The sequence below is a fragment of the Brassica rapa genome, chromosome A05 (assembly GCF_000309985.2).
Source record: "Brassica rapa cultivar Chiifu-401-42 chromosome A05, CAAS_Brap_v3.01, whole genome shotgun sequence".
Taxonomy (NCBI): Eukaryota; Viridiplantae; Streptophyta; class Magnoliopsida; order Brassicales; family Brassicaceae; genus Brassica; species Brassica rapa.
This window is the reverse complement of record NC_024799.2, coordinates 15393295-15416709: the sequence shown is the minus strand read 5'-3', so window position 1 is coordinate 15416709 and position 23415 is coordinate 15393295. Positions and strand designations below refer to the sequence as shown.

The 23415-nt window shown below is 38.3% G+C and overlaps 2 protein-coding genes and 1 long non-coding RNA gene across 5 annotated transcripts; 2 read left to right on the top strand and 1 right to left on the bottom strand.

The window, feature by feature from the left end:
- Positions 1–87: 87 nt before the first annotated feature.
- On the top strand, positions 88–9085 carry LOC117133910. Its single transcript, XM_033291033.1, has 2 exons — positions 88–4343; positions 4577–9085. Exon 2 carries the CDS (start codon positions 6103–6105, stop codon positions 8458–8460), a length of 2358 nt encoding a protein of 785 aa, XP_033146924.1. The 5' UTR covers positions 88–4343; positions 4577–6102; the 3' UTR covers positions 8461–9085.
- Positions 9086–9393: 308 nt separating this feature from the next.
- On the bottom strand, positions 9394–16268 carry LOC117133909. 3 transcript variants are annotated; one of them, XM_033291030.1, is made up of 15 exons: positions 16195–16268; positions 15465–15529; positions 15332–15382; positions 14344–15254; positions 13217–14032; positions 12999–13145; positions 12844–12906; positions 12698–12754; positions 12509–12571; positions 12353–12418; positions 12205–12291; positions 12032–12133; positions 11666–11943; positions 11495–11579; positions 9394–11412 (listed from the first exon to the last, which is right to left on the bottom strand). In XM_033291030.1, the coding sequence occupies exons 2-15, from the start codon at positions 15505–15507 to the stop codon at positions 10765–10767; spliced, it is 3417 nt and encodes a 1138-aa protein (XP_033146921.1). In that variant the 5' UTR covers positions 15508–15529; positions 16195–16268; the 3' UTR covers positions 9394–10764. The 3 variants fall into 3 exon arrangements, with proteins under 3 accessions (XP_033146921.1, XP_033146922.1, XP_033146920.1); XM_033291031.1 differs by lacking the exon at positions 16195–16268 and having other exon boundaries at positions 13217–13279; positions 13343–14032; positions 15465–15555; XM_033291029.1 differs by lacking the exon at positions 16195–16268 and having other exon boundaries at positions 15465–15555.
- A 1157-nt stretch (positions 16269–17425) lies between these two features.
- LOC117133911 lies at positions 17426–17813 on the top strand. The gene is made up of 2 exons (XR_004457971.1): positions 17426–17498; positions 17587–17813. It is a non-coding gene; the product is annotated as an uncharacterized LOC117133911 (long non-coding RNA).
- Positions 17814–23415: the final 5602 nt, after the last annotated feature.

Sequence of the window (23415 nt, the reverse complement as noted above, 5' to 3'; positions counted from 1 at the left end):
TAATGTGTATAAATCAACTTCCGGTGATTCCAATCATCACAGAAGCATACAAACAGCTTCAAAGGTAAGATATATAGTCAAACGAATTAAATTTAGATACAAGAACATGTTCAGACATCAACTAAAAACAAGATCTTTTATAAAACACCTGAAAGATTGAAACTTTGAAACCCAACAACCACCAATGAATCTATACTAGATTTCATAAACCATTCTGCCAGATGAAAAATTAGAGATAAACTTTCACAAAATGAACGGTCATTGGACTATGGTGATGAACCGAAAAAAAGATCTCCTTGGAAATTTCAGAATAAGATACCAGTAGCTCCTCCAACGAAATAACTTACTAGACATATCAAGTTTTCAGATTTGTTCCTTAATTTGGTCTGGATGCTTCTTCAAAATTCTCACATCTCTCACTTTCTGCCTCTCTTTCTTGATCTGTTAAAGAATCAATATAAAGCTAAAAGCAAAATATTTGGAGAGACAGCAAAACAATCTTGAACAAATGGGTACAAAAATCTCGTATTGAAATCTTTTAATTAAACCCATAATTAAATTTAAAAAAAAAGATGGAATCAGTGAGAGATCGAACAGAGGAAGAAAGAACAAAAATATTAGAATTCTGAAATTTGCTTTTATTTATTTCTTTTTGTTATTTTTTCAGACCTATGGAATAAAGTTGCAATAAAGGAGGGTACAGTTGAAATTATCGTTTATGTACAGTATGTTTTCCATATACCTAAATAACTATTTTTCTATGGTTATCTCCTGTAAATTTCCTAAATTATATCAGTTTAAATTGCTTACTAACCTTGTTCGGAAACTAGTTAAATGTTATTGCTACAGCGTGTGGCACATACATTTTAAGCGAAGATAGTTAAAATAAAAAATAAACATGGGTCAAAGTTTTCCTTCGTCTTGCAGCTTTTCATTGCTAACCAAAGAAGCCACTTTTGTTTTTGTATAGATTAACTTCATGATTGGCAACTGAATCTTGCTTTTCAAAATCACTATGATAAAACGTCTCTACATGATATCGCTCAAATTACTCTAGATCAATTTTCTATTTCAAATAAGAAGTTCACTTTTAATAATTCAGGATCAAATCCATGTGGAGCGTGGACACACAATATAGTTTAAACTAGGTAAGTAAAGATAAAGCAGTATATGATTAAAGCACTAAACAAGTTGGTTGTAGAATATAAGACAAATAGTTAAACTTAGGGTTTCAACTTATAAGAAACCAATAGCTCCTCCAACGAAATAACTTACTAGACATATCAAGTTTTCAGATTTGTTCCTTAATTTGGTCTGAATGCTTCTTCAAAATTCTCACATCTCTCACCTTTTGCCTCTCTTTCTTGATCTGTTAAAGAATCAATATAAAGCTAAAAGAAAAATATTTGGAGATAGACAGCAAAACAATCTTGAACAAATGGGTACAAAAATCTCGTATTGGAATCTATTAATTAAACACATAATTAAATTAAAAAAAAGATGGAATGTAATAACTCTCACGAGCATATATAATTTTGGTCGAGAAAATTCTTTAAGATCAGTTTGAAGATTGATCGATCAAAATTAAATTAAAATTGACACGGTGAATTAATCTCTCGACGGGGCAGTCTTTTGGTCGGAAGACCATTAATTATTATTGTCATTTTTTATTCATGCTGAGCGAGTTTATTCAGAGCAGGATGAGATTCAAAGGATGAAAAATATTTAGTCGAAACAGTCCAAAAAATATCGACAAAACTCTTAAAATTATTTCTGAACAGTCACATGTCTTGCACCTTCTAGCCTACTTGCTTCCTCAGTAATTAGGTCACATGACAATTACCTACTTGCTTACCTGGTTGCTCATTAGAAGTCACATGCTGGACACAAGCTGTTTGCTTAGAAGTCACATGCTGGTCATTATATAAAATTTTAAAAAACAACTTTTATAAGTAGATAAAAATAGGACTCTATTTTAATAGATTAGAAGTAAATAGCATAGTATATATTAGTGACATTATCAAATGTCTATGATTTCACAGAAGAAGTTAATGTTGACCCCAATCTCAACTTTCACCTTCCAAATACTAAACCCTAAACCCTAATCAGTGAACTCTAAACCCAAATATAAACTCTAAACCCTAATCACTAAACCCTAAACCATAATCAATAAACTCTAAACCCATATATAAACTCTAAACCAAAATATCAAAATCTAAAAATAGTACATAATATTATGTAATATTAAACTATACAATATGGATCATTCACTGTAATTATCTACTTTTAAATGTAAAATATAATCATTATAAATAGAATTATAGAAATTTGTGTGAAGTTTACATTTAATGGGTGTGGTTAACTAAATATGTGGCATGAACTTTTTATTTATATTTTTAATCTACATTCGTCAAGTTTAATAAAACAAAACAAATAGTATAGTATAAATTAGTGAAATACTATACCACATATGTCTCAAATTAGAAAATAGTATATTGCCTAAAATTTATAGTAGAAAAGATCGACAACAACAACCAACATTTGGTTCTTTCTCAGGACTCAATGGTTTAAATCCCAGTTCATGTAAGTGCTCCTCTGTCCTGAAAAATTAACCTGAAAAAAATGAGATGGTTAGATAGCCTCGAACACATATAGTTCATAAGGGTCGAAATAACCTTAGAGTTCCTTATGAATAGAACATACTATTCTATGCACGCCCAGTGGCGGAGCTAGATCTCACGTTTATATGGGTCATAACTCATTTATTAGAGACAAAAATATACATCTATGTGGTTTGAACCTAGGAACATGTGGGTCAGTAGGAGAGATCTTGACCAAATTACCACAATAGCAACATGAAAAATAGCCTTACAAGTTTATTTTTATTAATTTCACATGGGTCATTTGACCACCATGCTTCTAAGGTGGCTCCGCCACTGTGCACGCCAGATTACTACACTATGTATATATATATATATATATATATATATATATATATATATATATATATATATGTGTGTGTGTTTGACAAACAACAACTTTTATTCTCTTACAAGTTTAGTGCATTCCATGTACAAATATATTCATGACCGGTTTCTAAACAATCCATACAGAGAAGGTTGTACTATTATGTTACTGTATCTAGACTATTTTATTTACAAATAGATCTACTACACATCAGTACGCATTTACAAATCTATTCCATTTACGTACTCACTCATATGGGATAACTTAAAAAAGGAAAAGAAACTACCTTTTCATACAAACATAAACTCACAAACTTTTCGTTACCTTAATTTACTAAAAACAATTGCGACATGCAATGACATATGGATGCATATTCAAAGAATCTAAATGAAACAAACAAACTAACCTTTGTGATTTTTTCTCGAATACTACACGTCATTGAAATAAAATAAGAAATATTGTCTTCAACTCGCCGTCACAATATGTACCGTCTTCTTTACCAAAATCGACGCCGACAGCCCATAAACTTCACATTCTTCTCGCCGCACTAGTTGAGTCTTTCTTGAAACACGGGTCTCTTTCTTCACTGTAACCCTTCGCCGTGAACACAGTAGGATACGTCGGAAGTCGCTACATATCTGAAAAAATTGATTAACTTTTGCAACATTTACTAATAAAAAGTAATTTTTACAGATATGTTTAAAGAAATTTTTACGCTTTAAGATATATTTCCACTTTCAATTTACACAATCAAACACATATTGCTGGAGGCACACTTTCTTGTGGTAATTGTCTCTTATACTCCCAATATTGTTTCTTCTTAACATTCTTTCTTCCGTAACTAATTTTTTTTTAACTAAAATAACAATATGTCCAATTGGACACACATCTCAATTAAAGAAATATAATAAAATACAATTCATCCATTATCTCTCATATTTTGAGATAAAAAATTGAAATCACTTTCATAGTTTTCAAACCCTAGATCCCCTTTCATCATCTATCCCCGAACCTCGTTCAGCTTCGAGAAACCATGGCGAATCGAAGTCAAAGAAGAAAGGGAACCTCAATAGTCAACCTTCTTCATCGCAGATCGACAACAGAGGTTTATATTTTGAATTCTTTAACTCTTTTTGACTTTAAATAATTTTCGAAATCCCTAACTTTTTATTCTTGTTTGTGTTGTAATTATCCAATTGGATCGAATCTCAGAGATTTTGTGGATGGGAGAGATAATGAGCAGATCTGAGAGCTCCGTTGTGGAGAGGATGACATGACGGTCAGCAGATCTAAGCTTCGGTGCGGAGATGATGCGGAGACGAACAGGTCATGCCTCTATTGTGGAAAAGAAGAAGACAAGCTCTCGTGGTGTGAAGGTTAACTTCGTTTGTTTTTCTACAAACAGCTCAATTTTGACGTTTACAGATTCCAATTTCACTTCCTTTCTTTATCATAATCTTTCTGAGATTTAAATGTTAAACATTTCTTCTTTGTATCAGAGATCTGAGAAGTAAAATTCTTTGACTTTAAATAAAACAATTCGTTATTTATCTTTTTTTTGGTCTTCCACAACTAGTGCTCTGAATCGATAATTTGATTATATGACTAGATGGATTTTTGTGCCAAACTTGACATGACCACAACAAGAATTCATGGATAATGCAGCAAGATATTTTAACTACATGACCACATCAAGAGTCTATGACGTAGTCCACAACAACAACGTCCCAAACATCAATCTTGTTCCCACCCATTAAGAGTCAATGGATGATGCAGCTCAACACCTCCTATCTAGACTCCAAAACGTGGTTTATCTACTTTCACTTGGTCTTGTATTTCATATCTATGTCAACATATGTAATTACTATAGACCAAACTTGGAGAAAGTATGGATGTTAACGTTTTAGTGTTTGTGTCCAGCTTTGATGTCCATGTCCACATATAGTTTATAACTCTATTATCTAAGTGTCTATATCCACATTTTTATAGATGATTGAGAATATAAGAATGTTATCAACAAAAACACATCCATGAAACTTCTTAAAAGATTTATTATATTTTTGTATCTATCCATGTCCACATCTTTTTTTTCATGTATTTTTCTTACTTGTCCACAATTTTCCGTCCATAGTTTTTATGTCCATACATTTTTTATATAATTGCTGATATAATATATATATATATATATATATGAATATGGATGTTAAAATATAGAGAAAAACAAATTACAATTTACTGTGATGATTATATTTTCTTCAAATATCTTAAACTTTGAGAAAAAACAAACAATAAGAACTTTGCTGTAAAATAAAACAGCGAAAAAGAACAAATAAAAACAAATAAAATATTAATGTCGAAAGGTAAGTCCTAACTAGAAAAAGAAACTAACTATTCTGCCTACTAACTAAACTGAATAAAAACAAATATATATTTCTTTGTACTTTCGTTGGACAAAGGAGCATTTATGTCCAACATCTTTCTTGGATTCCTTGAAAGTGTGTCTAGAGCGGATTGTGTTCTAAAGTGTCAAAAAAGATTAAAAAAAAGTGTCCTAAAGAGTAATGCATGTTAACATAGAGACACAAATAAGAAACATTTACATTCTAGGACACTTTCCCTACTTTATATTACACCTTAAGACACATTCCTCTACTGACACACTTTCCTTAACAGCTTGTGTCTGATCTAGTTTGTTTTCTAACTAACACATTCTCCTTTTCGTTACACCCCAAGTCCTCAGCTTCTTCCCATTGACCATTTAGGCGGGATTATGCCCTAGCCGTCCATCTCGTTTTTATTTATACGGCTCAGATTTATTTTCGCAGATCTAGACAAGACACATTGTTTTCTTGCAACATCAACCACTAGATCAAACAACATCGGACGGCAGAGATTAGTTGTTTCAGAACCACCATCTCCTATCAACCTTTTTGTCGTTGTTTCCAAAAGTTTCTTCAGCTTTACCTCATTCTTCCTTCAGAATCTAAGAACATTATCAATCCCCTGACAGGGGAATCTTCGTATCTGAACCACAGCTGGTGTTTGGTTAGTTAACTAACCTCTTTATCTATGTCTGCTTATCACGTTAACTACAACTAAATTCAGTTTTTATCTAATTTTTTGCAGGCAACCACCATGGCCGACCACTGTATGATCATTGCCGGCGAATGGAAGATCTCCGGCGACGGTAGCTGGAACTTTTCCATCGACAAACACCAAATGTCGAGGATTGTCACGCTTAGCCCCTCCATGACGTTGTTAGAACTGCAGAACAATGTCTTGAATGAGTTCTTTCCTAACAAACAAACACGCCAAGAAGCCTCTTTGAGCTACTGGCCTCCGAACTCTAAAGAACTGGCAACGGGCATCTCAACCCCACCCGTCATCCTCACACACGATGGTTCTGTTTGTTTCTTCTACCGGCATTTCGAGTTACAGAGGGGCATGAACTTGTTTGTCACCTTCAAACAGCAGTCGGAACCCATAAACACGAGTCAAGTTGATGAAAATCTATTCCCATTCACCACTCCCAAACAGCCTATCACAAAACCCCCCCCTCTACTCAACCGCTATTCCGGTCCTCGTCCCCCTGCATCCGGACTTTCCCCGCCTTCTACCGCCGCGTCTAAAATCCCTGGATTTTCCCTTTTCCCTGACGATGATTTATTTGGAGCCAGCCCTTCTAAGCCATCTAACACAACCACCAGCCCTCACTCAGCTCCTTCCAAGATCCGACGTTTCTCACTTATTGATGAAACTGTTCTCTGTAGCGACGAGATGCTAGAAGAGATGTTCAAAGCAGACTCCGACAACCTCCCTGATAGTTGGCAAATAGATGCTGAGGAGGAGGAGGTTAGCGGTCCTGACAGTCCCCTTCCTCCCGGTTTTGAAGAAGTGCAACCACGTGGTTATGACCATGACTTCTGGGACCCTTTGATTGCTAAACATCTTGGTGGATCTGATGCGGAACAGGTTATTGCCGGCATAGATGTTCCAAAAACGGCTCCACACAGTATCCACACTGAAACATCACCTGCAGAGCAGCCAACCAACCAGAAGCCTGATCCTGAAGATCCTACCTCACACCATCACAGTTTCCCCCATGTATACCCTAATCCTATGGACACCCGCACGCCTCAATCAGTTCCCTCACAGCACCGAAGGTATCCATATGGACAGACCGCTACACCTTCTGCCGGAGAACAACCCCCGCAAAATCCACATGGACAATCTACTTTCACTCCCGTTGGTGTACACAAATCCACTACTCCACATGTACACTCATCGCCGTCCACGCGTACACCACCAGGCCGTCCCAACAACCCCTCCCAAGTCCCACCTTCGACTCCCCCGCTGCGCGAGACCAGGCCACTCTCAGAGATTAGTGATGAGGAATTCGACGTCCCACCACTCTTTGACGATCTTTCCTACGAAACTGAGGATGTTCCTGACTTGAATTGGGAGGATAGCGGCGAGGAACCATTCGTGGGGAAACTGTATGCAACAAAGCAGGATTGTCAAATTGGGCTTGCTATCTACGCAATCAAGGAGCAGTTCTACTTCAGGCAAACCCGAACCACTAGGCATTCCTTTGTGCTTAGTTGTCATGATACTAAGTGTGATTGGCGCATACTGGCGAAGGAGCTAACCAACTGTGGTTACTACACCATCAAAAAGGCCCAGCTTGATCACACCTGCACCATTGACACACGCAACCTATACAGGAAGAAGGCCACTTCCAAAGTCATTGCCCACATATATCGCTCTCGCTACACCGAACCCAACAACGGCCCTAAATCTCTACAGCTTCAGCAGATGCTATTGGAAGACCTCCGCATAGATGCTTCCTATATGAAATGCCATAGGGCCAAAGGCCAAGCTGTGGATAACACTATTGGAAATGCTGAGGATTCATTCCTCAACATCGCCTCCTATTTTGAGAGGCTTAAAGCAACCAACCCAGGCACGGTTACTGCAATCGAAACCGAGCCTGATATAGAAGGCAACACACGTTTTCTCTATGGCTTTCTGGCCTTTGGTGCTTCGATACAGGGCTTCCGGCGCCTACGCAAGGTTCTTATTATTGATGGGACACACCTTTCCGGGAAATATAAGGGGGTACTACTCACGGCTAGTGGTCAAGACGGTAACTTCCAAGTCTTCCCTCTAGCTTTTGCTGTCGTTGATGGCGAAACAGAACATGCCTGGACCTGGTTCCTCACCAAACTTGAGCGGATCATTGCAGATTCAAATTCACTCACCATCATCTCTGATCGTCACTCCTCTATCATCAAAGCCAAGCTAGCAGCATTCCCAAAGGCACATCATGGAGCTTGCATTGTCCACTTAATGCGTAACGTTATCTCACGCTTCAAAAACAAAGGTCTTGCAAAGATGGTGTGTGAGGCTGCATTTTCTTACAGGCGGAAAGATTTTGATCTAAACTTCACAAAAATCAGGCAGGCCAATGGGGAATGTGCCACCTACCTATAAGGAATCGGGACTTCAAAGTGGTCTCGAACTTACTTCACAGGAGATCGTTACAACCTTTTAACCAGCAACACAGCGGAGCAGCTCAATAACGCCCTTACCAAATCCAGGTCTTCACCCATAATTGAGCTATTCATGTTCATCCAACGCATGTTGACTCGCTGGTTCTCTGCTAGAAGGACCAAATCCGCCAAGTGTCGTGGTTTTGTAACACCCGAGGTTGAGAAGGTTATGCAGACACATATCAGGCTCACAAAAGGCAGCAAGATAGCTAGCATCAACACCTGGAGCTATCAAGTTAGGGGCCTGTTCGGCCATCCCAACACTGTCTCCTTAGAAAACAAAGTCTGCACCTGCCAGGTTTTCCAGAAGCTCAAAATCCCATGCGGCCACGCTCTTTTAGCTGCTGATTCCATAGGTCTCCCCTATGTTCAGCTTTTTGGTGACTGCTACAAAACACAGACATGGATTGAAACATACGCAGGGGTTATCTACCCTGACGCTCCCATTGGAGACTTCCCCATACCTGCAACAATTACTTCTGTGATCATGCTTCCACCTCAGACTCGTCGTCCATCAGGCCGCCCAAGGGACAAGCGCGTCGCCTCAACCGGCGAGATCCCGGTAATGGAAAAAATTCCCTTCTTGTGTTACACACATGCTATAACTGGCCCTAAACTATACTGATGTTTAATGGCAGGCACCCAAGAAGAAAAAACTAGTCCCTAACAAATGCGGCCGTTGTGGAGGGACTGGCCACAACAGGACCAACTGTGTTCGCCCAATCTGAATGTGGTTAATACTATATCCATGACTCTTCTCTCATGGATAGCGAATTCACCCATCCTTCATTTTTTGGTTTTCTTGAGCATTTAAACATGTAATAACTTTATCTAACATGTTATGCCTTCTGTGCCATCCTCCGGATTTATGTAATGTCTCTTTTTGGATTGTCTATCGGGATATTCAAGACATCTTTTCCCACTTACGTTGAGTTTCCACCTATCCACATGTACACTTAATATACGGTATATCCGTGTGTACAACCGGAACATCCAATCCAGACACATACTTCTTCACTTCTCATCAAATATTACGCACACGTGTTCATCTCACACGATTTAGGAAAAAACAATTAAAAAACACCTCGCGCTGAAACATGTACTTTCAGAGTTCATCCAACCACATTTACATGCATCCTAACTCTTTCGTACATATGTACATTCACTTTTAACGTATCCACATGTACAGCTACCATATGGTATGCACATGTGTACAGCCCTACCCATCCACTACACACTGACACTTCTTAACTTCTCATAAAATCCAGTTTGAAATCAATTCAATAAGTTTAACATAAAAACAGCAACTCCAAACATGTGTTTCGCCTTCACACTTCATCCAAACACATTTTCATGCTAAGATTCTGACTAACATGTACTAGATACGGGGTATAGCTAACATGTAATTGCTCCACGGTTTAAAGGAAGTCTCCTCTACTTTTTCGGGCCATTCAGAACATCTGATGTTCTGAATATCCATTCTGAACATCTAACTCTTTCCTCCATATGTACAGCCACTTTTAACGTATCCACATGTACAGCTACCATATGGTATGCACATGTGTACAGCCCTAACCATCCACTACACACTGACACTTCGTAACTTCTCAAAAAATCCTAGAGGGAATCAATTCAATACGTTTAACATAAACACAACAACTCGAAACATGTGCTTCGCCTTCACACTTCATCCAAACACATTTACATGCTAAGCTTCTGGCTAAGTTGTACTAGATATGGGGTATAGCTAACATGTAATTGCTCCAGTTACACACCACGGTTTAAAGGAAGTCTCCTCTTGTTAAGAATATCCACTTGCACATTCAGAACATCTGATGTTAAGAATATCCACTTGTACAATCAAAACAACGATATTGTACACATGTACACACTTTCATTGTATCCATGTTCATACTGGGTGACCATACCGTCCATGTGTACATCGGTAACATCATAAAATTGAGTTTTTTCATTACATATTATAGTACATGTTAACGTCCATGTGTACACCTACTCATCTGGCATTATACATGTACACCTATCATACTTTGCTGTACATGTGTACGAGATTGAGCTACTCAGTTCTTACCCTATTCAACCTGCTAATAACAAATAACAAGAGGCCATAACAGTCAACAAACAAGCAAACACTTAATATCATACAAACCCCACATTATCCAACGTCTTCAAAAACCCGTTCACGTCCATTACAAACAAACACAACATAACAACATAAAACCAAATCCTACACCATCTCCTCTCCCACATACACTGGGACTACCCAATCCTTGTAAATGTCCATGGCCCACTGCCTCCTCATTATATCCACAAGGTCATCAGTCAAACCATCCATCCTAGGATGTGGGTTCCCCAAGGCATGAAGCTCCATCAATTTAACTGAAACCGGCCCGCAATCTCCGCTTCGCCTGTTCTCGTAAGCACCTCCCATTCTCTCAACCGTGAAAGGCTCCAACCCATACGGTCCCGATTCCGGAACTGGACACACCTTCTCCACCAAAAAAGGTATCATCTTAGAGACAGACTCCAACACACCACGCACCTCTTCCATGTTTTTCAGCCTTGGGTTTGGGTCTAGCACCAGCACACGCCAATCTGTGAGGCTTATGCATAGTCCGACCCAGTGGTTGTCATCCCAAATCATTGGCGCATACAATGTGTCCACGTCCACACCCCACTTCCTACCTTCCTTTGTTAGAAAACCCGAAAGCCGTCCATCGCCCAACACCCTCCCCCTGTTCACCTTAGCTGCATTGAAAGCCCTAGTCTTCCCTTGCAAATGCGCTACAAACCATGACGGAAGAAATAGGCAACGTCTTTCTTTTAGTGTGTCCTCATGCCTCGCTGCTATGTACTCCACCAAAGCTTCAATATGCTGTTGACACACGTGCTTAAATCAGCTTAACAAGAAACTAAATAACCGAATTTTAGAAGCTAGGCAAATATTCAACAAATACCTTTGTGGACACCCATTCCTGGGAAGTCGCAAGCTCTATGAAGAATTGGTTGTCCAAGTCAAATTTTCCAGCATTGAGATGCAGCCTGCAATAACATCAACCAACATATAATCATAAATCACATCTTCCCAAACACCTCAAATACATCAAACAAAAAAAATTTGGACTTACACTTTCGGGTTCCCAATCAACACATTTTCGAAGAAACGATAATCTGTATCTTCAGCCGTTGGAACAATCTTATCCATCGTGAATGGCTCCTTCGCCAACAGCAACGACGCCAGCTCGGCTTCCCTCTCAACTGGTTTGTGCTTCTCGCTCCTCTGGCACGGTGACGAGTCACTTAAATCCATCACTTGCTCATCTACACTGCCATCAACGTCAACAGCCTCGCCCTCTACACCACTGCTCTGGCCATCTCTTACTGGCTGCACCGCAAGTGTGTCATCCTGCAACACACCTCACCCTCATTACCACTGTGTAAGTACACATGTACATACCAAATCGCTCACCAAACGCTTATCCACATGTACATACCTCCTCGGCATTAGCACAGTTTAAGCCGTCCCCCTCCGATATCAAACTGCCCTTCTTTTTGTTGTCATCCTTAGCTTCTGTAACATCTTCCACCGCCCCAGACTACAGTCCACAAAGCAAACAAATTAATCAATCCATATGTACTCCGCAGCTGCTAATCCACATGTACGAACCTCGTCCTTATCAGACCCTACACCACCACCGAGTGGCTCCTTATTGGCAACATCCTCAACTTCTTCAACATCTGTCCCCCGCGCTCTCTACAGAACAAAATGGGTTAACAAAATAACCCTACAATGAAAGTGATTCACATGTCCATACCTCTGCCCCCGTAGAACTGTCAGTTATTCGCTCCCCCTTTACGCCCCCAGTTGCCTCCACACTAGTCTACACGACCATATACAAACACACAGTTTATGTCAATGCTTATTTCAAACATAGGTTGGCTACAATAAAACACCAGAGCACCTTCTCTACCTGGTCCTGTGGCCCTTCAATCAGTTTCCCTACATGGCTTGCATCCCCAGCAGCTTCCATTCCCTGTTCGCACAAAACACGAGATATAAATCCATGTGTTCAAGGGTTTTACACAAAAAACATAGTCCACATGTACATATGGTTTAAAAAAACTAATCCACATGTACAACAACTTCCACAAGTACTAACCTCTGTCACCAACGCTACTTTTTCATCACCCACTTTCACCACGGCACTGTCAGTAGTCTACAATAAGGGATACAAACACACATTTTACGCCACTGTTTTTTTAACACATAGATAGACTACAATCATCATCACGGCACATTATTTACCTTCTCTTCGGGCCCTTGGATCAGCTTTCCTCTCTGGCTTGCATCACCAACAACTTCCCTGCCCTGTACGTACAGAAAACAAAATATAAGGTTATGTGTGCAATTACTTTTAAAAAAAAACTCTATCCATGTGTACAAAAGGTCTAACACACCACCTTGTCCATGTGTACTTGCGGTTCAATTCCATCTAACCCACTTGCCTTCTCACCAAATCCAGTGGGCTTCCTACCCTCATTCTCAGCTCCTGCACCCGCCTCCTCTCTCGTGATAACACCCACCAGCCTATTAAGCTCCCCGAAATCCTAACAAACAGACAACAAACTTATTAAAAGGATCTCGAATGTTATATGGGAAGCTATACAAGAAAACCTACCACTTCAGTACCGCAGTCAACTACCGCCCCAGGTATGCCTAAATCACCTGCTTCATCACTTCCCTGCTCAACATAAGACACCGGGTAAGCATTGCCAACAACAACCCCACCAGTTTTGCTCCCTACCTCTTCCTCAGTTACGTAGAATGTGTTGCTCCCACTACCAAATTGTACCACATGAGTCTGTTCACGTCCGTCAACTTTCTCACTATACAACAGTGGGATCTCATCTCCTTCCTTAAGAGCCGTGGACCTACTGCCGCCACCTAACTCGTCTTCCATTTCATCCGAACTTTTATGTGTTCGCTCTTGGTCGCTGCCCCCAAAAATATCCTCAGAAACAACAGGACGGACCCTCTTCCTTCTACTAAGCAATCCCCTGCTGCTTGAAAACTTCCCTATGCTTTTAGCCTTATATTTCTTCAACATCCTGCCTTGCTTCTCTACTACCTTGTTAAGTCTGCCCAGCTCTTTTTTTAACTCCCCGACAGCATCCAACAGGACCTCGTACTTGTCCCCTACTTCGGGCCCTTTCCGACTAAAGTACCGGCTGAGCCTCCTCTGCTTCATCACGGGCCCCGCCTCTGCATTGTGAGTTAGTTTTCTAATTTTTCGTTTCACTTCATTCGCAGTTGGGTCGTGGACATATAGAGGCTCCCCGGCATCACCACCACCCCACTTCCCCTTCTCGAACTTGTGGCCAGATTTCAAAAGCCCCACCATGTACGACACTTTACGGTCCAAAATCTCGCAGTCAAACACACCCCACCCATCATCTCTGTCCTCGTGGACATCCACCATTGGGAGAACCGTCAGCTGAAAAAAAAACACACACCGTTTATTAGAATTTCGGGAAAGACCATTGTTATAACATGTACATGTGTACAAAACCAAAAATTATATCCATAAAAAACCCAGAACCAACCCTATCCACATGTACGCCCATCACATTATATCCATCACTACACACATCACCAACTATATCCCCATGTACACCTATCACAAATATATGTCTATACCAACAAGACCAATTGTGTCCCCCTGTACACACATCACGTTATATCCACAACGCCCTAAACAGTAACCCCTTATCCACCTAACCCAGTGTCGGACAACAGAGCTCTGACCTTCGGATTGTTCTCCGCAGAAAGCACATCAGTAAGCACCAGCCCCGTATGTGTGGGCAGCTTGTCCCCAATATAACTCAGCAGTGTTACGCTGTCATCGCCTCCAAGCCTGTCAAGTAGAACCGGTATGGCTTCAAACGCCCAAAGCTGCAGAGCCAGGGGAAAACCAAGTAGGAATTTGGAATCCTGCCTAAGCTGCGCGCAGAATGCACCTTCTGGATCATCGCATTTTCCCAGCACCTTCTTCGCCGGTAACATCGTGCTTATCGTCCACCAAAAGGACTCACGCCCCCACTGAAAGGAGAAGAACTTGTCTAGGTTTTCCACCAGCTTCACATACTGCAACGTAGGCTTTGGCTTTTGTATTTTCGGCATCAGCACCCCATCCACTATGATGATCAGGCAAATTCTGAACTTCTTTTCCTGTGACATAGTTGACTCACCAGCGACCATGGCTGCGAGGTCATCTACAGTCAAGTTACGCCTTCCTCCAAACAACTTGTCCCAGAAAACATAATCTGCTTTCTTAGGCTTCGCTTTATCATCTACCTCATATCCCGGCTCGAACTCCCCACAAGGCAACCCAGTAACATGGCCAAACTCCGCCAGCGAAAACCTTGTCGGACCTCCACCAAATACAGGCCACATCTCAAACCGTTTCTTTGTTACCAACTGCCTACAAAGCATCCCATGTACCAACTTCCCTGAGAACGCGCACCTACGCACTGGTAACCTGAAGAGAGACCCGAAGGAGGAGCACAACAACCTTTCCATCTCGACTGAACCTTCAAGCACATCCCTCACCAGGAGGAGGAACTCCAGCGACGAATAGCAGTTATTCCTGTTGCTTGGGTATCGGTCGGTGGCAAAAAGCCGACTTGGTAGCCTCTCATTAACAGGCGCCGCCGTACCTAAGCCCAAGAAACACCATAAGTACCGAAACTAAACCAACTTTACAAAATAGCGAAGGAACTACTTCCTCACTAACCTACAACAACGCCTTTGCCTGACCTCTTACTCTTCGCCGTCGCCGCCGTACCTAAGTTCAAAAAACACATTAAAGACAGAACCTAAACCAAACGAACTTTACAAAATAGCCAAGGAACAACTTTGTCACTAACCTTCAACCAGGCCTTTGCCTGACCGCTTTCTCTTCGCCGTCATCGCCTACCGTTGTTCGTCGTCTCTATCGCCGCCGAGGTAGGAAAAAATTATAAAGAACCGATGAAAAAAAAAAATTACAGTTTCACCTTTTTACGGGCCCAAAGCGAGCAAATTCGCTAAAAAGAAACGTCTTTTTCAAATCCACCAATCGTGTACCCTCGATTTCGAAATTCAAAACCGTAAAAGAGAGTAACCAGAACAATTTGTTGTTTTACCACCATGCCCACGCCTAGTTTCACTTTATCAGGGTTACTATGGACTTTGACCACAATAATGTGTGTCAGTAGCAACATCTGTTCTAGCATGTAATAAAAACTCAACAAGTGCCTATTTATGAAAATCACTCCACAAATAATTTGTCACAGTAATTATTAGAGTTATTAACATAAAAGGTCACTTTGTGTGTTTTTATTACAACACAAGACACAATCTGCTATTGAGGTAGTTTTTTATGGTTAAAGACTTATTTAACCTCTTAAAAGGCAAACCAAGGATGGGTATTTGGGTAATTAGCCGATTTATTTCTAGTTGGGCTGGTTAGGGAATTCAAAATTCAAAAAACTAGATTGTGATTGGTGGAATCAAAATTAAGCTGATTTTGTTTTTTTTTTAATCTTGGGAACGTGTAAAAGTGAAACATAATGTGTTTTCTTTTTTTTTTCATCGAGAGGCAACGAATGGACTTACCGACGGAGAAGGCGACGATCGATCTTACCGCCGGAGAACGTTGAGACGCCAGAAAGAGATGGGAGAGACGATGTCGGCGAGAAAGAAGCAAGCTTCGAAAGCGAAAGGAAAAGGTTAGTTCTCACCATGCTCCCCAACTTGTTGGATTTTTTTTCTGGGTGGATTTGTGGATGTATTCGTGATGGGGCTGCAATTTCTGCATAATCTAAGTTCGTTATTGTGTTTAGAGGGCTTACGGGTGTTGGATTTCGTATTTTGGTTTAGGGTTCCGATCTAGGGTTTATGTGCAGGGGAAGTTATTTTGGGTTCTCTGGTTGAGATTTCTAAGATTCTCTTGTGTTGCTTGTGTCTTACAGAGGTAGCATAACCAGAGGAAGGAGCAGTGCATGAGAGGCTACCGTCGCGGTTGTTTGCGACTGACCGATACTCAAGCAAAAGACACAACTGTATTTCATCGTTGGAGTATCTTCATCTGGTAAAGGATGTGCTTGAAGGGACATAAGAGATGGAAAAGCTTCTGGGATCATGCTTTGGCAACCTGTTTAGGCTAAAAACAAGAGAGGTAGTTGCGTACATGTGTACAAAGAGGGAAAAGATTGTGTCCTATCTTTGAGCGGTTTACGTGTACATGTGTACAAAAAGGAGTAGTTGTACTCATGGACATTAAAGAAAAAATGTATATAAGTAGGGGCCGATGATTGTGGAAATTGAAATCAGTGTACGTATGTGTGTATTTTTTAAATGAAAGATTTACACTCTAGGACACATTACTACTTTTTATTTACATGGTGGGTCACTTTCCACTACAAACACACTTTCTCAACTATCTTCTTCTTTTTTCGTTTGCTCCCAACCCCATCTCAACTAACTCGTTACCCAATTGGCGGGCTTTTCTCCCCAGCCACACATTCCCTCACTATATCAACGGCTGAGATTAATTATTGGAAAAGCAGATCTGGACAAGACATTTACCTGTCTTAAACCAGAACCGTTCGATGAACTAGCTATTTTCTGGACGGCTCAGATTAACCTCACTTCTATCTCTCTTCTTTCTCCCACTTGTGCGTTTTTTGCTTGGGTTTGTTGTTCATCAACATTCAAAAAAAAATTGTGCTAATCAACACGAAACCCCCACTGATTATCACTCTAAAGAACTCGGTTAGTTAACAAAACTTTGATTAACTTTTTCTTTTATTGCTAATTGACTTATTTGAAGATTCTATCTTGCATTGTAGGTATCTTCCATGGCGGACCACGTCATGGTTATCGCCGGCGAATGGAAGATGTCCGACGACGGAACTCAGGTAAGCAATTAGTTTTCATGATGGAAGTGCACTTATCTCGCATGTGATTTAGATAGGCTAAGTCCTTAGTTTTTTGTTTGTTTTGCAGGATAAAATCTTTCAATTTGTGAGAGCCCCTCTTGTAGAAAATTATCTGGTTGAATTTAACAGTTCTCGATTTGAAAGTTTAAATCTTTGAATCAAATATGTTATTTACGTTTATGTGTTATATCATGTGTACACTCCCTGTCTGGACAGTCTTCTCCATGTGTACACACGATCCAATATACAACTATTTTTATGATAATACAAGTGAACTGGTGTACATGTGAATCATTGACCATGATAGTAAAAAGTTTTGGGTTTTCTTCAAAAGAGATCTTATAATTTATATTAGCCATTGTATAATTTTAGCTTAGATTAGCCACTTGTATGTTTAGACATGGTTGGCACTAATCTACCATGTCGCTTACAAACTGTTTGAATGCAACTCGTACACATTTACATTCATTTACCCATCTCTATATGTACAATCCCAACTCCCCCGTTTCTCTCTCCCCCCCCCAAATCGAATATGCTCATAAATCATGTCATCACAACTTCAAATTAAATCGAATATGCTCATAAATTATGTCATACATATTCGTTCTCCCATCCACAAATGATATCATGACTATTTCAAATTCGGTCAAATTTGTGTACATAGTATGTACCAAACTGTCTCTTGTCCATGCGTATAACTACGCTTTATTGTACGCATGTACACGCCACTGAGGCACACTTCCATCAAGTTTCACATTACATAAGCCACATAAATTCAAAACTCCAACTTAAATAATACACACATGTCGCTTACTTGCTTGTTTAGACAGTGTTGGCACTCATCTACCATGTGGCTTACAAACTGTTCGAATGCAACTCGTACACATGTACATTCATTTACCCATCTCTATATGTACAACCCCAACTCTCCCTCTGCCCTCCCCCCAAATCGAATATGCTCATAAATTATGTCATCACAACTTCAAATTTTATAGCTTTAGTGATTTGTTCTTCCGTCCACAAATTATGTCATGACTGTTTTCAAATTAAGTCAAATTTGTGTACATAATATGTACCAAACTATCTCTTGTCCATGCGTACAACTACGCTTTATTATACGCATGTACACGCCATCGATGCACACTTCCATCAAGTTTCACATTACCGAAGCCGCATAAATTCAAAACCTCAATTTAAAAAGAGAATATTACACCATAGAGCAGTTTTAAGTTTTCTATAACACTATAGGACAGTTCTTGCTACTAGAGCAGTTTTTTCTAACTAAAACCCACTTTCTACTTATATACTAATTAAATAAGCTAACTAACCATAAAGTAACCAACTAAACTTTTAAAAGGCAAGTGGGTTCTAGCATCTTTCTCTCTCCCTTTTCGATTTTACTCTGACATTCTCTTTTTTAAATCTCATACGATATGCTTTTAATTTTTCAAGTAGCTTCATATCTATTTCACTAATCGATAACCCAACGGCGGCGTTCGATTAGGCGAAATGGCAGCGAACAATACTAAGAGGTGTACAATTTACAGGGAAAAAAATCAAAGAAAAATAAGAGCAAATTGTTGTCGAAGACACGAGTATTGATGAATTTGAGTTCTGGATTCAAGAACTGTGAAACCCTGGATGATGAAAGCTAAAGAAAAATTGATTCTTTTGGTGTTTGTAGTTGACGGGTCAAAAACGAGTTACAGTTCGAGAGCTCTAATTCTCCTCCTCCTCTCTGTCCTCAGCTCCTCCGTCCAAGATGCCAATGAGCTAAAAATCTCCAATTTCTGCAAAATTCGTAACCCTAAGAAACTTGGGAAGAAGATGACATAATTACGGTTATGCCATTAATGAATTAATTATTTTAAAAAATCGCGTACACGTAGAGATGTGTACATATGTACATTCTAAGTGTACATGTTGATGTTTGTGAAAACCATTAAAATCACCAATATATTATGTACACCACTTTCATCTTTCAGTTACTGTCTTGTTTCATATTGTCACATGTTACCAACAAACAACCAATTGGTTGCATTTAGATTGAGCCAAATGACATGTATTCTTGGTGCTTGAAATCCCCTAAAGTTTGGATTGACACCTTAAAGTACTACAACTACTAAAGGATTAGACTTATCCCACATCAGTAATATTGCAACAACTCTCAAAAATATATTTTACACTACAAGAAATATGCACATTCTTAGCACACGATAAACGCTATGGTAGGACTTTCATAGCGAAACTTGAAATGCTATGTCATCGGCAGCCATCATAGATACCTTCTTTACGATAGCATTTATTTAAATGCTATGAAATATACAAATACGATAGCAATACTTTAATGATGTTATTAACTTAAATATAACACTATTTTTTTGTTATAAATTGATTACAATTTATATATTCGTGCTATGATATATCTTTCTGCAATAAACAAAAATTAATTATAATTCGAAATAAAATAATTTAATATTAAATAAAAAATTGTTATATATTGAAATTAAAATAAATTTTATTTATGTATTAAAACTGGTTTACAAATTAATCCCGGTTTACAAAGCTAACCAGAAATTATAAGATAAACTCAGACCATTACAATTTCTCTAACCCGGGTTACACTAAACCAAATCTAACCATAAAAAAAAAGACTGCAGCCGCCTCCTCCATAGCCTTGCTCCTCTTCCAACAGCCATGAGCCTTGCCTCCTCCAGCCGCCACGAGACTTCTGTCCTCAAGCCGCCATGGTCCTTGCCTCCTCCAGCCACCATGAACCTTGCCTCCCCAGCTATCTTTACCAAAACAAAACAACATCAGATTCATACTACAGAAACAGAGAGAAGATACACAGATACAAAGAGATAGAGAGAGAGATCAACTGTGGTGATGGTGGGAGGGCGACCCTGGTGGTGGTGAGACGAGGAGGAGATGCGGTGGGATTGAGATGGGAGAGATGAGAGAGGCGTGGAGAGAAATGGGAGAGATGAGAGAGGCGTGGAGAGAGATGGGAGAGATGAGAGAAACAGTAAGCTTGGAGAGAGATAGGAGAGACGAGAATGAAGGAGAAGAACGTGAGAGAGAGAGAGAGAGAGAGAGAGAGAGAGAGAGAGAGAGAGAGAGAGAGAGAGAGAGAGAGAGAGAGAGAGAAAAAATAAAAATTAAAATTAAAAGAAATATATCTTAACCTTTAGATCTGAGTTAATCTAACGGTTTAAAAGTGTGATCCATGTAGTTTAATCTGATTGGCTAGACAATTTTGTTTCTGTTTTTCTATTTTTATTTTTTGTTTTGTCTTTCCATATTTGATAATTTGCTTTGTAAGTGATTTTTATTAGTTATATCTTATTTCAAAATTAATATTTTGTAATTTATAATTTAAGTCTAAATTTTTACTTTTTGAACCTAATAAACTGATATTTATTTTATGAATGGATGTTTAAGTTTGAAAATATTAGATTAATATCAACATTATGATTTTGGTCATCATTTTTAAATTTGCATTTTTATAAAAAAATATGATTTATAATTCGTTTATAAATTTGTATGTTTGATTCAAAATTTGAAAAGTTTTGAATTTATATTTTATGATTTACAAAAAAAAACATGATTAAGAGTAATATTTAGTTTTATGATTTATGGTGTTGATGTTGTAATATGAGGTTTAGGGTTAAAATTTAGTGTTTTGGATTAAGATTGGAAAATAATAGATTTGAATACTAGAAGATTTGTAGTTAAATATTTAATAATTTAGATTTGAAGTTTATATTTAGAGTTTTGAATGTTTAGTTTACGTTTGAAGTTAAGATTTAAGATATAGAGTTTGATTAAAGATTAAAGATATGTGTTTAGGAAATTATAGATTAAGATTAAAAAGATTAAAATTTGATTTTAATTTTAAGATTTGAAGTTATGGTATGAAAATATTAGAGGTTTAAAGGTTGTTTTTAAAGTTTAGGGTTTAAAACAATGTTTAGAGTTTAAAACCATGTTTAGAGTTTAGGGGTTCAAAGAGCTTTTCTTAGCATTATAAAAATGCTATTATATGTCTTTGATAGCATTGTTGAAGCCAGTTAAAAAATATCTTTGGCGCTTAAATCTAATTTTTCGCTAAGTGTTGGCGGTATCTGTGACTTTATATTCTCGTTCACTTAATTTTTAAAATAACATTAATTAAGTGCTATTTTAGGTTTCACTCTACAATAGCGTTTATGTAATGCTATAATATAATATGAAAATATTTAAATCATCTACGACAGCAGTTCAGTAAAACGTGCTATAACAATGTGCTATCAATGTAGACTTTTTTTGTAGTGTTACATTATGCAAATGTACATTTCTTTAATAATATGTATACGGCATAAATGTACAAAATCGACAAGTACATACGTGTACAATATACATATTATCTTTTAACGGATATTTACATGTACACATATGTTTGAGACACATGTTCAATATGTTGTAAAGTTGTGTACATTCGTTAGTGTACATGTGTAAATTAAAAGGTTGGTTGCGTACATGTGTCCAACAAATGTGGTAGTGTACACGACATGGGTGTATAAAATCACAATGTACATTTACAAAATCATATTGTACATAAATTTATATGTATACATATATAAGGACAACATAATACCAAACTGCTCACAAAGACCATCAATTTCTTTTCACTTAGTTGAATAAGTGATAACCACAAACTCAAACTGATTTCTCTTTTTACAAAAAAAAATAGTGTACATGTGATTCGTTGTACATGTGGATATTGCAATTGTACGGATATTGTAATTGTATGTACTACATATCATGTACATATGAATCATTTATTTTTTCATTTTTTAATGAGTGGCATTTTCGTAATTCCAACTTCATCTTTCCCAAAATCAATTAAGGTTTTATGCAATTTCTTTATGTGGCCGCCAGCCATTATTCTCACCTTAATCATCAGTTTTTTTTTTTCATTTTTCTTGCTTATTATACTTTTAAACTTGTAGAAATATCATATAAGATACGATTTCAAGTTCTAAATTATTTTTTTCTACAACAAAAACGTAAATCTTGCTTCTTTCTTAATTACTGTCATAGTGCGAGGTGGATGAGTTGCAGAGCACGACGTAGAAGAGGAAGCTTGGTCGTGTTGATCCATGGCGAAGGAGAAGATGAAACGCAATTAAGGTTCGTTGAGGTTCATCAGGGTCACAGACGAGCAGAGCCAGTCCTTCACGATGAAGAGAAGCTGTGACATAGATGACCTGATGCACCATGGAAGTTCTTGAAGAATTGTGTTTTTATCTTATGAAATTAGTCAACTGAAAAAGAAACAAGATCTGAAAAAGATAACACGATTGAGAAAGAGAAAAGATAAAAAAAGATGAAAAAGCAGTGGGTCCAGCAGATTATGCTCTAGTTACAATTTAGTTAGTAATGAATGGAATAGATTAAGAAAAAGTGTTTTAAGAGTTGAAATTGCCTTATAGTGTAATAAAAACTCAGAAACTGCCTCTGAATGTAAATGTTTCTTTTTTATAATAGAGAAGCTAGGTATCGATAGAGTTAGGACATTTAGATAGCTAGTGAATTATTAATTGTCTGGAGGAGGTTATTGCAATTTCCCAAATTTGAACTAATTGTAAATAAACCCTCACATGCGCAAAGTGAATCCCGAGTATAAATAGATCTTAGTATCTTGCAAAGTACTTGCCGACTACTTTATAACGTCTTGAAATTATACCAAATGCAAAACGCGTTTTATATTATTGGTTAGGAATGGGGACAACCAATCAAATCTTCGAAGTCAGATTACGATAGAGGCTTTGGTGAAATGATATGTGAATAGAAAAAGAATTAAATAAGAGTGGGAAGAAATCAAATAATTCAGCCGAAGTATGAAACACGT

What these genes read in the sequence shown, in the direction of transcription:
- LOC117133910 (XM_033291033.1), top strand. Translation starts at nt 6,103, where the DNA reads ATGGCCGACCACTGTATGATCATTGCCGGCGAATGGAAGATCTCCGGC.
- LOC117133909 (XM_033291030.1), bottom strand. Translation starts at nt 15,507, where the DNA reads ATGACGGCGAAGAGAAAGCGGTCAGGCAAAGGCCTGGTTGAAG. An exon ending in CTGCGGAGAACAATCCGAAG is followed by an intron (nt 14,033 to 14,343) that starts GTCAGAGCTCTG and finishes TTTTTTTTTCAG; the next exon opens with CTGACGGTTCTCCCAATGGT. An exon ending in TTGACTGCGGTACTGAAGTG is followed by an intron (nt 13,146 to 13,216) that starts GTAGGTTTTCTT and finishes TCTGTTTGTTAG; the next exon opens with GATTTCGGGGAGCTTAATAG.